At 45.2% G+C, this 14776-nt stretch overlaps 1 protein-coding gene across 1 annotated transcript in view; it reads right to left on the reverse strand.

Moving 5' to 3' along the window:
- Window positions 1–143: 143 nt before the first annotated feature.
- Window positions 144–14776, reverse strand: part of DNAAF8 (dynein axonemal assembly factor 8) — a 52166-nt gene continuing 37533 nt past the window's right edge. The window contains exons 12-17 of the mRNA XM_060282780.1: window positions 13144–13290; window positions 7491–7685; window positions 5301–5417; window positions 3206–3350; window positions 2202–2511; window positions 144–342 (exon numbers count right to left, since the gene is read on the reverse strand). Of these exons, the coding sequence (XP_060138763.1) occupies window positions 144–342; window positions 2202–2511; window positions 3206–3350; window positions 5301–5417; window positions 7491–7685; window positions 13144–13290 (1113 nt within the window). The remainder of the gene's footprint in view (window positions 343–2201; window positions 2512–3205; window positions 3351–5300; window positions 5418–7490; window positions 7686–13143; window positions 13291–14776) is intronic.

Consider the following 14776-nt stretch of genomic DNA (forward strand, 5'->3'; position numbering starts at 1 on the left):
GCATTCCACAAAGCATTCCACTCCATGTTGCCACCCTTTGGACACAAAGGCACACAAAGCAGGGCATCTGATGATGATCGCAGGGTTACATTACCAAATTAGCTTGCTAAGGACTGAGCTTAATGTGACATAGTTGATGCGACCTACTGCAAAGAAGTGGTGGCTGCATGAAAGAAGAGTTCTGCAAGGAAAGGAGATTCAATTTCTTGTGCAATATTTGCTTTGCAAGAACAACCTTTGGTGGTGGAGACAAGAGCCACTGGAGGCCATAAGGCTGTAGCGTCCTGCAAGTTGCTTGGTTCTTGGTCAGCATCTGCCTTGTGGAGTGAAGGCCTAGGAAGTCTGGAGCGGAAGTGGTATAAATGAGAAAGACAGACATGTTGAACAGTTGCAGTCTAGAATTCGAGTGGAATCACCTTACACCTTACACAGTTGTGCCACAGCAACGTCTGGGAATTGCATTTTGGATTGAGCACCAATCCACCAACACTTATACAAATATTCCCTTTAAATAACTACTTGGGCTGAAGTTGGTAGAGAGCAATAATACCTAATTCAAGAGACCATTATTTTTCAAAACTCATCCGTCTGTGAATTTTTGCAATTCATTTTTCCAGCCAAACAATGCATACGAAAATGCAGGAGACAGTGAGCATAAAAATGCAGATATTCATTAAAAAAACATACAAATATGCATTATTTTAGGGAAATTTGCTTGCAAAAATGTATATATTGGTCAAAAGTGCATATGAAAATGTGTATGTTATGAAATACTCACACTAAAATACTGATAATTTTCATGAGTATTTAAAAAAAAAAACCTCACAACTTTTTGTAAATTGCTGCAGAAATGGGGAGAACCGAATTAAGCTTGGAAAAATGAGAAACTGTGAGCAACCAAAATTGACAGAGTCATCCATCCCTACTTAGGATGAAGCGGCTTGTCGGATGAAGTTTATCATAGGATACAGTTAAAATCTTGTGGCAGAGCAACAAGGATAGAACTGCAAAGTTTCCAACACAGCCCAGTCCTTTTTACACCTGCCAACATCACATCAAAAGACCAGAGCAAGCAGCAATTTCTTTGGCAAGCGATATCTATTCTCACCACTCCTCAGCCTCTATACCTTTGATAAAAAGCCTTCACAGCCATCTTTCAGATTCACACATTTTTTTTGGCCAGCTGAGGAGGGAAGCAGCAAGGTGAAATGTACAGAACATCAGAGCTGGTAATAGAAACCCATTTAGAAACCCAAACACACTGTTTGTGTCTTGGTCTTCCATCTCAAAACATATGGAATAGGAAAATCCCTCCCTCTCTCTCTCTCTCTTGTCCAAACAGCAGCTCAAAATTCTCAAAGAAAATTCTCTGGGCATGGGTGTTCAAAAGTACAAGCAAAATCCAATGGTCAGGGCTGAAATCTTTACAGTCAGTTCAAGTTAATGGTGTGATTTGGAGCATACTTTCCCTAGAATAAATTCCCACAACTTTTTTTAAAAGTGGGGGGTGGGGCATTTCTACAAATGTTCAGGGGCTGAGACTGGCTTCCTGGGGAAAGGGGGGGGTCAGCAATAGATTGCTTTAAAAAATACACAAATCCAAATCAGTTTTGCTGCTCCCAAAGCAAGAAGCAGCTGTGATCCTATCGATATCTGTGTCATCACAATTTTCCTGCTCAGTAACCCCCTTGGAAAGACATTACATGATGATGCAGTTATAGATGGGGGAGAAATCAGATTTGGTTTGCATTTCAATGAGAACCTACTTAATTCCACACCTCCTAAACCAATGCATGAAATGAAACATAGCTATCCTTCAACAGTCAACTAATCAAGAAGTGGACAGTTGGAGGCTGTGCTTAGCAACCAGGCAGAGTGGCATGATCTTCACTGAGGTCACACAAGCTCTGAATGGCTGTGTAATTCTGAGGGAGTTTTCCTCTGTATGTTTGGTTGAATGCCTCCCTGCTATGTTCAAGGACTGAACAAAAAAAGACAAAACCTCTCTGTTCCTTTCTCCTTAAACTGGACACTTTTTTTGCTCAGTATCCTCAGTGAAGTATTATCAGGACTTTTCTCTAAGATTCCCTTCCACTGATTATTCACTAAAAACTTCCTTCCATGGAGATCTTTCAGCTCAGTGGTACCCGCAAGCTACTCTCGCAGAATTCCAGCACCTCACACCCATCTGGGATTGTCACCTTAGTTTGCTGCGTTTGCCAACAGGATTTGGAACTCCACCATGAAGCGTCCCATCGCAGCTCACCCTCCCTCCAAACCAGAAGCACAGCTCCCTATGTACTCGGCTTTCCATGTGAGGGAGGTAGGCAAAGGGCTCGGCTCGGCTTGAACCATAGATTGCGCTGATCGAGCGGCAGTCCGTAACTCTGGCCAGCTGCGCATCAGAGGGGCCCATGATATCTTGCAGGATGCCATAGGCTCTCGGCCCTCTCAGGCTCAGTGCTAGCACAGAGGGCTCTTTCTCTTGGGTATAACAAGAAGGTGGTGTTACTGGGGAAGAGAAATAAGAGAGAGGTGAAGACACAAAATGGAACATAAGAACCTGTGAGTTAGATTCTCCATCCAACTAGCTCAGTACTGACTACAATGGCTGGCAGTGGTTCTCCAAGGTTTCAGGAAGGAATCTTTCCCACTTGGAGATGCTGGGGATTGAACCGGGCATCATCTATATGAAAAACAGATGCTTTACCTCTCTTCCCTCCCTCGTTGCTGCAGCCCAATATGTTTGCCATATTTTAATAATAATAATAATAATAATAATAATAATAATAATAATACCCCGCCCATCTGGCTGGGTTCCAACAAAATATTAAAATACAGAAATCCATCAAACATTAAAAGCTTCCCTAAACTTGAGATGCCTTCTAAAGGTCTGGTAATTGTTGTTCTCTTTGACCTCTGGTGGGAGGGCATTCCACAGGGTGGGTGCCACTACCGAAAAGGCCCTCTGCCTGGTTCCCTGTAACTTAGCGTCTCATAGCAAGGGAACCACCAGAAGGCCCTCGGCGCTGGAGCTCGGTGTCCGGGCAGAACGATGGGGGTGGAGACGCTCCTTCAATAACTGCCTGCCATTTACTATTTTATGACAGTGAGAATGTACCTGAAGTTTACTGATGGTGGTTCAATAACTGCCTACCATTGTTGTGCTGCAGTCCAAGTTGCCCAGACACTCCATGCCTCTCACCTGTGCTAGAGAGGAACATGTTCGGCTGTGGGTAGAGCAGGCGGAATCCACAGATATCCAAACCAGAGGCAAGAATCAGCTGGAGTGTGTGATGGACAGCCAGGGGGCTTCTGAGCAGGGTCTCAAACAGCAGCGCCATGGCAACCTGAGCAGGGAACAGAAAGCAGGAAGAAAACAGATAGGGCTCCAGACATTCACATGTTTAGGAGGAGGAGGGGGCATTTTAAAATTTACAATTAAGGGTTATTTTTCAGATTTCAGAGAGAGAGAGAGAGAGAGAGAGAGAGAGAGAGAGAGAGAATCCTCACAGATTTAACGCAACCTTTTTGAAAGGGATGAAGCCAAAAAACAAGGTCCCTCTCTGAAACCTTGGGGAGCCATGGCAGTCAGTACAGATCTACCTCTCCCCCAACTTTCTCTCTCCAGATGTTTTGGGCTACCAACTCCCACTGGGCCTATGCAGTAATGGCACACACTTTTTGGCTTTAGTTGTTTTTCTAAGTCCAGCCTTGGAAGAGATTAGGATTATCCTAAATCCCTTGCACTTTCATTGCTGGTCCCAAAGTATTCACTATTCCACCACCTGCTGAAATGAATTGCAGGTTTCATTGGCTAAAGACACCGTTAGGAATGTGATTCACTTGGAATTGTGTTTGATCTGATTTCAGACTTACCAATTTGGAAAAAGGCAAAACATATTCTATAGAAGTATGCGGGTCTAGCTCCTGAAAGAATAGCTGTTTTCTAGTGGTTGGGTTGACTAGAAGATCTGCATTCTTCCTATAACACTTTATTTTGAATTACCTCCAGGAACTAGCTTTGTTCTTATGCCAATAAACACCCAATGAATTCATCATTATCGGGCACTTGAAATGGAGTGTTACCAAATGCTCCTTCTGCGTAAAGGCATCTTGAGGTTTACTCCATTATAATAAACACAGTTATAAATCTACTAAAGTAATAAAAAGCCTTCTCCAGCTAGAAGAATAAAACCCACTCTGCTCTATCAAACTAATTACAGCTCCCCATATATTGATCTTTGCCGTCAACTGACTGATAAGAAACCACCCTGCAGTTAATTCCCCATCGCACAAAGGATGCTGATCCTATTTTTTAATAATAAAAAATAAAGCTGGAATCTGCAAATCATTTGCAAGGACATACTTGACCTTAGCACCTGCTTCTGCAACCCACAGGTTATTCTATCAAAACTTGTTTACGTAAGGCCTTATCCCAAGCCTCTGAAACTCTCTTCAGCCCTAGGTCCACCTGTATCAGTAATGGAGAATCTGTGGCCCTCCAGAAGTTTCTGGACTCCAACTCCCATCCCCCTCAGCCAACATAGCCTATGGACAGTGATGATGGATGTTGGAGTCCATTAACATTTAGAGGGCCATAGGTTCCCTGTCCCTGGTTTACATTATCTAGAGATCATCTCACAATTGTAACCAGTTCAAACTGTAGAAATCACCTGGACACTTGGGGTTTAAGAAGGTATGGATCTATCTGATCCACCTGTCCTGAACCACTGTGACATCCACCACTGAGATCAAGTGATAGCCCAAGCAAGATGGAGACCGATGGACCCAGGGCTCCTGAATAGACTGGAAACTAAGGTCAGGTCAGGACCCTGGACAAAGACCTGGCCTGGTAGAATAAAAGAAGTTTACACCTGGCACTGAAATGACCAGAAAGAAACTTTCAGGGGAGTCTCTCTGGGGAGGGCATTCCACAACAGTGGTGCCACCACACAGAAGGCCCTCAACTCCCTGGTCGTCAGATGCTTCACTTCACTTCATTTCACTTCACTTCACTTCACTTCACTTGGGCCTCTGAAGAAATGATCGTGGTGAAGGAATAATGTGAAATAATATATTCCTGGTTATTTCTTTATGGCAGGGGCGGGCAACCTTTCTCACAGGCAGTCTTCTGAGGGCCACCTGCTTTAGAAAGTTCTCATTTCCATACAGAATTGTCATGACCTTTGAATGCCCTAACACTGGCAGGAAGTAGGCCTGCGCAGTATGAATTAACTGGGCTTCCTGAAGAAGCAAGGAGGCAGATATTTTGGGGGTGGGAGTTGGTTCTTTTGTACCTCACTATCCGTGTCGCTGCCCTCCCTGATATCACTGCTGCTGGGGAAGTATTTTTCATCCGTCTCTACGGTCTGCCAGTAAAACCCAGCTGGCACCGCAAAGGCCTTCTCCAGCGCCTGAAATGCACAAAGGGAGAGCTGTTGTTTGTGAATTATCTTGATTCTTCAAAGGCAGGGACTGAAAATAAAGACAGTACAGTGAATGCCAAGGATTGAAATCAGAAGAGATGGCGCAGCAGAGGCATTAGTCACTGACACAACATTTCCTCTGCTGTTTCTGTGCCAGCCAGTCCGATGCTAGGGAGACCAAGCTAAATCCAGTGGCACCATTTGCCCTAATTGACACTTTGGGGCAAATAAACAACAGCAGGAAGAAATTCCAGCATGTTGCACCCAGAATCTCTACAGATTTGTGACTAAACTCAAGGGAGATAAACTAGCACTATGCATTGGGGATTAAAAGGCCAATTGCTGTTAAACTAATGGCCACAATGGCTCATCCAGACTGCTTTGTAAACTCACCCACCTTGGTAAATAAGATTGGGCTGTATCTAAGTCATATTCAGAGTATTCCTACAGAAATAGATGGATTTCAGTCTTCATTGATTTCAGTGGGTCTACTCAGAGAAGGGGAGACGTGTGTGCACCACCTTGATATGCAAAGGTGGAATATAAATAAATAAATTCCATGGAAATGGAAACTATATTCTTATGCACTCTATTAATTCCAGTGGCATTCACACATGAGAATTTAGGGACACAGGAAGCTGCCTTATAGCAGGCCAAACCATCTAGCTGAGTTCTGTGTCCACTAACTGGCAGCAGTTCTCTGGGGTTTCTAGGGACTGGATCAGGGACCTTCTGCATGCAAAGCAAATACTCTACCACTGAGCTATGGCTGTTCTCAAGGGATTGTGCCCCAGTAGACAGTTCCCCCTCCTTTTTATTGTTGTTGTGTGAGGCATAACTCATGGTATAGTCAGACGGGTACTAATCCTGTAAGCAACCTCAAGTGTAAAAGAAGAGAAGCCAGAAACAGATAAAAGTTTTCATCGGGGATAGGATTCCTGTGTAGAACATGGGTAGGCAAACTAAGGCCTGGGGGCCGGATCCGACCCAATTGCCTTCTAAATTCGGCCCATGGAGGGTCCGGGAATCAGCATGTTTTTACATGAGTAGAATGTGTCCTTTTATTTAAAATGCATCTCTGGGTGATTTGTGGGGGATAGGAATTTGTTTATTTCCTCCCCCCAAAAATATAGTCCAGCCCTGCACAAGGTCTGAGGGACAGTGGACCTGCCCCCTGCTGAAAAAGTTTGCTGACCCCTGCTGTAGAATAAGGAGCTTAAGAAAAGCAGGTCTTTCAGCACCCTGGACAGAGCTCAGGGAGCAGACAACCTGTTCGAATAGCTTCTCTTTCTCAACTCAGCCCTTTTATGTTTCTTCCCTGACTACACTTCTTGGGCCCTCTCACTGAGGAGCACGGAGGCTTAAAGGAACAGCCCTTTGGCCTGGAGCCTAGCCTAGCACTCCACCATCCTTCCATGCTTTCATGCTGGACACACTGCTTACATTAGCATGCCAGCTCTGTAGAATGAAAAGCTCTTGGAGATGGTTATGCCAGCCCCTAGGTGGACTGGGCTTCTGAGCTGCAGCGGGTGGGAGAAAGCTTGTGCACTCCGTCAGTCCACTCCCTCTTTGTTTAACCATGATTAAAAATATTGGCAGTGCTGCCATCGGTAGGATGGGGAAGAAGTTTGATTCAGTTCACATCTGATGCCATATCTTCCAAATTCTTAATTTCTGAAACAGTGCGAGAAGTGAAACACAGCCAGCCTTTGAAATTCACCACTATTCCAGATTTTGCAATGCAGTTCTCCAGCCAAGTAATATGTACAAAAATGCATATACTAGGAGATGGCACGCCTAAAAATCCAACGCATCTCAGCAGGGGAAATTGCTTTGCAAAAATGTGTGTATTGGACAAAATTGCATTAAAACATATTAGGGGAGAAATTGCACAAAAATCCAGATGAATTTTCATGAGGACTTTTTTTAAAATTGCAAATTGATGTGCAAATGTAGAAGACTAACTTAAAATTGGAAAAATGAGAAACGGAAATGGACAGATTTGCCCATCCCATGTCAGCATCAGTAAACAGGGGCAAAGGCAAAGCGTGGATACGTTACCATGGGGTCTGAGTTAAGGGTAGCAAAGTGGCTGAAGTGGATGGGAGGAATCTCAGGAAGGAAGGGGTATGACTGATTCTGCATGTGACTGTCCAGTTGTGCTTTCCACCAGATAACATCCAAGAGAGACGTTTGAGAGAGAAACATGGAGATCTGCTGATGGAACAGAGACATTCCCTGGAGGGAGTTCTTGGGCTGCAAAAAAGGAACACAAGATTAATGGCCTGGTCCTCTGGTAACAAACGAAATACCTAGAATGAGAAGCAAAGTGGAAATGGTATTCTGGGACATAAAGGTGATGGGGATTTTATTAGTATCTTAATACAGCTCAGCACTGCTTCCCATATTTTGTGCATTAGTACATAGCAAACTTGTTTGCAGTGGGTAGTATAGGAATCACAAACATTTATAATTGCCTAAATCAAAAAGATAATGCATAGTTCATAAACAGACTGTGAAACACATCATTCCTTAGATGTTAGCAGCAGAATTTTTGGTCTCCCCCCGCCCCAAACAGGGAAGGGCACTCAAGTGGATTATCATGGGCATGGACAGAAAACAAATCTCAAGGAAATCTGAAAAGCTAGTGCCAGTGTATATCAAGGATGCGGAAGTTGTGACCCATCTGCCATCAGCCTCAGCCAGTATGGCCAATGGAAAGGGATGATGGGAGTTGTAGTCCAACAATTTTTGGAGGGCCACAGGTTTCCCCATGCCTGGTGAAGACAATACAGAGCTACATGGACCAATGGCTTGACTCAGTATAATGCACCTCCTTATTTACATCAGCCATTTCTAGTTTTATCAGCCATTTATTTGGAACCATGAGGACTAGAATCTGTTTTTAGGGGAAGGCCAATAGCTTGGTGGCTGAACATCTGCTTTACACAGAGATTCTTGGCATCTTTGTGTTGGTCTGGGAATGCCCCTCCCCCATCTGAAACTCTGAAGAGCTGCTTCTAGTCAGTGAAAACAAGCCTGCACTAGATGGACCAGTGATTTAATTCAGGATAAGGCAGCTTCAAATGTTCCTCAAGACAGGGGCTTGCTCATGCTTGTTAGTTCTAGAAGGTTCTGAGGTGTTGTTCTGCAAGGGCACAGGACCCCCAACTGCACGTCCACACAGAGATGAAATGAGTAAGACTTTCTCCCTCACATCCTTCTCCTTATCTGAAAGAGCTAAATCTAGCTAAAAGCAGGTATATATTATTCGAATACTCTTCAAGGCTGTCCTGCAAGGACCTTGAACTCATCATCAGATGAAGCATTGTTAAACAACTCTTTCCTCCAACTCTTAAACAAAAAAAGCTCTCTGCCACATGAAGAGATCCATGAGGCAATGGTCCCCAAGGAGATAACTTGCCGAGATAAACATGTCAGGTTTTTTCCCCACAAGGTGTCTATTAAAGTGTTTTCAAAGGAGGTCACAGAGATGCTGCATGTCGCCACTGCCAAGGAAGGCTGGAGGGTTAAATCCAAGCAACAAAAGGACCCCCCAGGGAGGCTGCCAAAGGAGAAAGCAGCGCCCGGGTGTTTATTTGCTTTCTCTCTCTGCCGCAACTGACATTTCAGAAAGATTTGGTTTATGTGTTTCCCATCAGGCTTTCTCTCTCGACTGGTATGAATGTCAGCTGTACAAATGCCTCAAATAAGAACAGGAACAGCAGCATCCATTGCTGGCAGACGGAATTTTGAAGGCACCTTTGTAACAGAAGGAAAACACCAGATACAATGCTCATTGTAAAGCAACAGGGGACTCAGGCAGCAACAGGGGGCTCAGGGGGCTTGTTTTTTTTGTGGCACTGAGGCAGTTTGCACGCTGATGGAGCTACTGGGCATGGTATTTCCTATGCTGCAGTGCCACCGGTGGAGGTTGGCTGGTTAGGGCAAATGGGGCACAGTTTGACCAAGCTCAGTCTGCCCTCCGCCAACCATCACCTGCCTTAATTGCTCACAAGCAGTTTAAGGGGTGCCCCTGGCTGTCAGCTTCTCCTCCTCAGTTTCAGTGTTGACCCTTAGAGAACTCAGCAGGGAGAGGGAGGATGGGGACAAAACTAGAATGAGTTGGCTCTGTTTGTCCTTGGCTCTGGCTCCCCCTACTGTTGGGCTCCCTGACGTCCACCCTACCAGGCACAATGGGCACCACTGATTCCCACCCCCAGAATAACCAGAGAACGCACTGTGGTCTTGAGTAAGTGACCTGAGGAACTAGCAGGGGTTGGGCTGCCGCTACAGTCCTGTTCCTCCAGCAATGTGTCCCGCTCATTAGGCATGAAGACTGCCATTCCATCAGAGCACCAGCCTGCCTTTTACCATGTCTGATGCTTCCGGCGCTTTTGCTCCTCATTCCAAGGTGGTGGGACTGCTGTTTTGCAGCACAGCTGGACCCAGGTGGCCCAAGGAACCAGCAGAGTCCTCAGTTATACTGCTATAACTGTTGACAAGAACAGCCTGGCCGGATCAGGACAAAGACCCATCTAGTCCAGCTTCCTGTTCCCAAGGTCACTAATCAGATGCCTGAAGGACGTTCATAAGCAGAACCTGAGTGCAGTAGCACCCACTCCATTTGTGAATCCCAACAACTGATATTCTGATACATCTTGCCTCTGAAGCTAGAAGCAAAACACAGCCATCATGGCTAGCTGCCACTGATAAGCCTCTTCCTCCATGAAGTTGTCTAATCCAAGCCATTAAAGTGGATGACAGTCCCTGCCTCTTGTGAGAGAAAATTCTACAATTTACCTATGCATTGTGCAAAGATGTCCTTATTTTTGCTTGCTCTGGATCTTCCAACATTCAACTTTATTTGATGGCTCCTATTCTAGGACTATGGAAGCAGGAGAAAAACCTCTCTCTAGCTGCATTCTCCACACCACAGAATAATTTTATACACCTCTTTCATGTTCCCACTTACTAACTCCCCCCCCCCTCCCAGTTCCCTGCTTTCTTTGCCTGAGCAGCCCCTTGCTTTTCCCTGCCTAGAATCCTGGGAACCACAGTTTCCCCATACAGAGCTACAATTCTCAGCACCATTGACAAACCACAGTTCTCAGAATTCATTGGGGCAAAGCCATGCACATTGGATATGCCTTAAGCATATGGTGTGGATCTGCACCCTTATCATCTGAAAACTGCTGCTGTTTGGTGGGTGCTTCTGGGACCAGCTGCTCTGAGGACCCCACCCCCCCAACTTCCCTTCTCCCTGAAAGTTGCCTTTATTTGTTTATTGCAGTTTTTAATCAACATCAATCACTTTCCTCCAGGCAAAAGAGGAGGGGGAGCGGAGAGCACAGCAGCCACAGCTGTCACATTACGGGTTTTATGACACACTGCAGGAAATGTGGCCTTTACTGCTCTCTGGCAGCCAGGTCCTCAGCTGCAGATGATAAATGCTTGCCACAAGCCAGGGTGGGGAGGGGGTGAAGGGTTTTAAACACCACTGAAATATTAAGCACCAGATTGGACTAAACTGCTTAAGTCAGAAGTGTCAAAATATTAGTAGCTTCTGGTGATTCTCCTCGGATGATCAATACACACTGAAGCCTTAATCATTACCCTCTTTGCACTCTGTCTCCTGCACTTCTTTTTTTTAAAATCCCCAGCAATTAGAAGGTAAAGGGAGAAAGGGAGTGCAGGATTTTGAATTTGTGAATAGCCACGGTGACCTGCAGCTTTGAGGCAATGCTCTTTTACATAATCCTTGCGTCTGGCTTTTTTTTTTTTTTACTTTATTGTTATATACTCCCAGTTGGCAAGTCCTGCACACTCTTAATTTGTGGGTGAGTACAGCTTTCAGCATCCATGTGATTGTAACTGAGAAAGCATCAAAAGTTAGACATTGCATCTCTGCAAGCATCCTAGAACACCAAAAGTATTGTAAAATATTCCCAACTAAACTAGACCGATAGTGACATCAGACCTGTGTCTCGGTACCTGGGCTGGCAAACAGCTGGAAACTGCTAAGAAATAGGGTAGTTACAGGTAGGTAGCCGTGTTGGTCTGACGCAGTCAAAAAAAAATAAAAAAAATCCTTCCAGTAGCACCTTGGAGACCAACTAAGTTTGTCATACGTATGAGCTTTCGTGTGCATGCACACTTCTTCAGAAATAGGGTGTGATTTGTAGAAGAGAAGCTTAGCCCTCCCCCCACCGGTCACTTCCCCAAGAATCCAGAAGCTCAGCTGGGGGAAAAGAGGCTAAGATGAAAGGGTTTCAAATAGTGATAGGCTGAAGTATTCAGTTCAGCCAAATTTCATATATTCTTGGGAAGGGGCAGAGTGAAAACACCCCTCCCACAAACCATATTAGTCTTTGGTGGGCAAGTGAATTTAAATAATTTTCCTATTACCTCTAAATAGGAAGTGCTCAGGGTTTGTTGTTGTTTTTCCTTTTCTTTCTTTTCAAACAACAAGAACAAAAATCCTTGCCATCACTTCAGATGATTTATTGATAAGATTTCTTATCTGCCCTTCACCACAAGGCCCCGGGGCAGGTTACAACCATAACATCATACAATTATAAAAACAAGGGAGGGAATTCCAAACAAAACCAGAACAGTAAGAACTAAACAAATAGGCTGCTCCCAGACATTGCACGTTTCTTGGACATTAAAAAACGAAAACTAAAAACCCTCGTCCATCTCAAATACAAAGGGAAAGTGAAAATAAATTCATGCAAGTGCCCCTCCCAAAGATCATTACAATCTGGGGTGGTGGTGGTGTTATCACCCCTTTCTTCCCTGACAGCCCTACTTTAAACCCCCATCTCAGCCTCACCAGCCACCTAAAGCTGACATTCTGAATGCATGTTTGCCTTGTGGGGAAAAGCAGCTGCAGGGCATGAAGAAACATGCAGATAGGGAAGGGTTAAATATCCCATTCCTGCTACTTTTGCCAGTTTGGTGAAACCCCAATAATATTTGTAGCCCATGTGCTGATGGTGAGATGCCTTGGTGTTCTGCTGTGACCGGTCTACAAAAAGGCTTTTTACAAAGTCGTTTGTAATCATTCTGACTTAAGGCCCTCGGCTGAAGAATCTATGGAGGTGCCCTGTTGCTCATGCTATTATCAGTTTCTGTTTGTCCTGTTCCTATAGATCAGGGGTGGCCAACTCCCAAGAGGCTGCAATCTACTTTCTGAATTAAAATCTGGCAGTAAAATCTGGTGGGGGGGGGGGGTTTCAGCTCAAAGTTGTTGAGCTTTTTTAGGGAGGAGGAAAGGTAGAAAGCCCCATTTTTAGGGGTTCAGCTTTCAGCTAAAAGTAGCTGTTGAGCTTTTTTAAGAAGAGCCAAAGTCCTTGAGTTTCTGTGGGGGGAGCCAGTGATCTACCACAGACATCCAGTGAGCTACCAGTAGATCACGATCTACCTGTTGGACGTGCCTGCTATAGATATTTTCAGTTTCTGCAGCCTGTGGACATGAACAACATTCTTGGAGGTACCAGACCAGAGACACCACGGGGCCAGCAGCTCCCTCTCGATGCCAGCAGTCATGGGCCTGGTGGCCAGACTCCCTGGTTCAAGACCCCACTGGCGCTTTAGAGGGCCTCCTCTCTAAATTGAGGGAGGCACATTTATGGCATTGAACAAAGAACAGCGGCTCTTACTCAACAGTGGAACAGAAAGACTGAAAGACAGTTGCAGAGCTGCTGCTTACTTCATGCTTCCGACCGCTGTGGACTTCCGACTCGCTGACTGGCGTTAAACAAGCGTGGAGTGCCAGGGCATCCTTATACCAGGTCTGCTGCAACCCCAAGACTTGGAATGGTGCTTTGCTCTCTCCTCTGGCTCCCAGGCAGGGTACCTGTCATTGCATTTGAAAAGATGACTTGGATTAACTGATCAGGAGCCTAACTTGAGTTGGGTCAAAGTAGAGCAGGAACTCTGCAGAATGGCCTGGGAGTCTTTTGCTCTGGCTGGGGTCTGGCCAGTCATATTCCTCCCTGTAAAAGCCATGTTCTGCCATACATGGCTAGGGCAACCCAGCCGGATGGGCAGGGTGTAAATAATAAAATTATTATTACAGTGGAACCTCAGTTTATGAACACCTCGGCTTATGAATTTTCTCGGTTTACGGACGCCGCGGACCCATCTGGAACGGATTAATTCACTTTCCATTACTTTCAATGGGAAAGTTCGCTTTAGTTTATGAATGCTTCAGTTTATGAACAGACTTCCGGAACCAATTGTGTTCATAAACTGAGGTACCACTGTATAATTATTATACTCTGCAGCTGTACTATAGTGGCAAACTCAGAAGCACAGGATCCATTCACGACAGCCACAGTCATGACCCTTCTCACAACCAAACTCACCCACAACCGGGTCCCCTTCTAAGATTATGCAATAATCTTACACAATAAGAATAATCAGGGATGCATTGCAATGATCAGTGCAGATCTCTGTGTGTTGCCTTCCAGCTAGGTCTATTGTTTTCTGTGTACGTGCATGCAGAAATAATAATATAATAATTTATTATTTATACCCCGCCCATCTGGCTGGGTTTCCCCAGCCACTCATCCTATATCTTCTTTCGGAGAGACTTAAGTTGTGTTTTCCTTTCTATTGTGGGTAACAGAAATTGCACATCAGTCTCTTCAAACTGAACCTCCTTGTGTTCCCAGTGTTACTAAACGCTTAGCTTTGGAGCATGTGGAACAACCCCCCACATTGCTCTTCCCACACACCCTCTCCAGGGTGACCCTGGGAGCCAGTCCTCGGTGGCTGACTCATCTATCTTTCACTCTGATTGGCTTCCATCAGCACAAAAGGTGAGAAGACTTCTCCTCAGTGGTTGAAAAGCTCCCCTTTCATGCAGTTTGGGCAGCTCTAGAATGCTGGAGACAGTGACTCTGCGGCAGAAATAGTAATAGGTCTTCAACGCCCCCACTATGACCCTGGACCACAACACCGCTGCTCTACACTGTACAAAGCAAAACACAGAACAGAGGCAGGGGAAGGTAATATCTAATCACGCCACTCTCATACCTGTGCACATTCATCTTATTGCAAGGATCCTGAACCTCATGCATTATCCCACTTTCAGCGAGCTCACTTTTGGCCGCACCCCACAGTGGCTTGGGAGACCCCTAATAAACCTCTCCGTGTAACATGATCCAAGAGAACTCTGTCCCAGACACCATTAATCTAGGCCGCGCTGTGGTTAAACCACTGAGCCTAGGGCTTGCTGATCAGAAGGTCGGCGGTTCGAATCCCTGTGACGGGGTGAGCTCCCGTTGCTTGGTCCCAGCTCCTGCCAACCTAGCAGTTCGAAAGCACGTCAAAATGCA

The sequence above is a fragment of the Zootoca vivipara genome, chromosome 14 (genome assembly GCF_963506605.1).
Source record: "Zootoca vivipara chromosome 14, rZooViv1.1, whole genome shotgun sequence".
Lineage (NCBI taxonomy): Eukaryota > Metazoa > Chordata > Lepidosauria > Squamata > Lacertidae > Zootoca > Zootoca vivipara.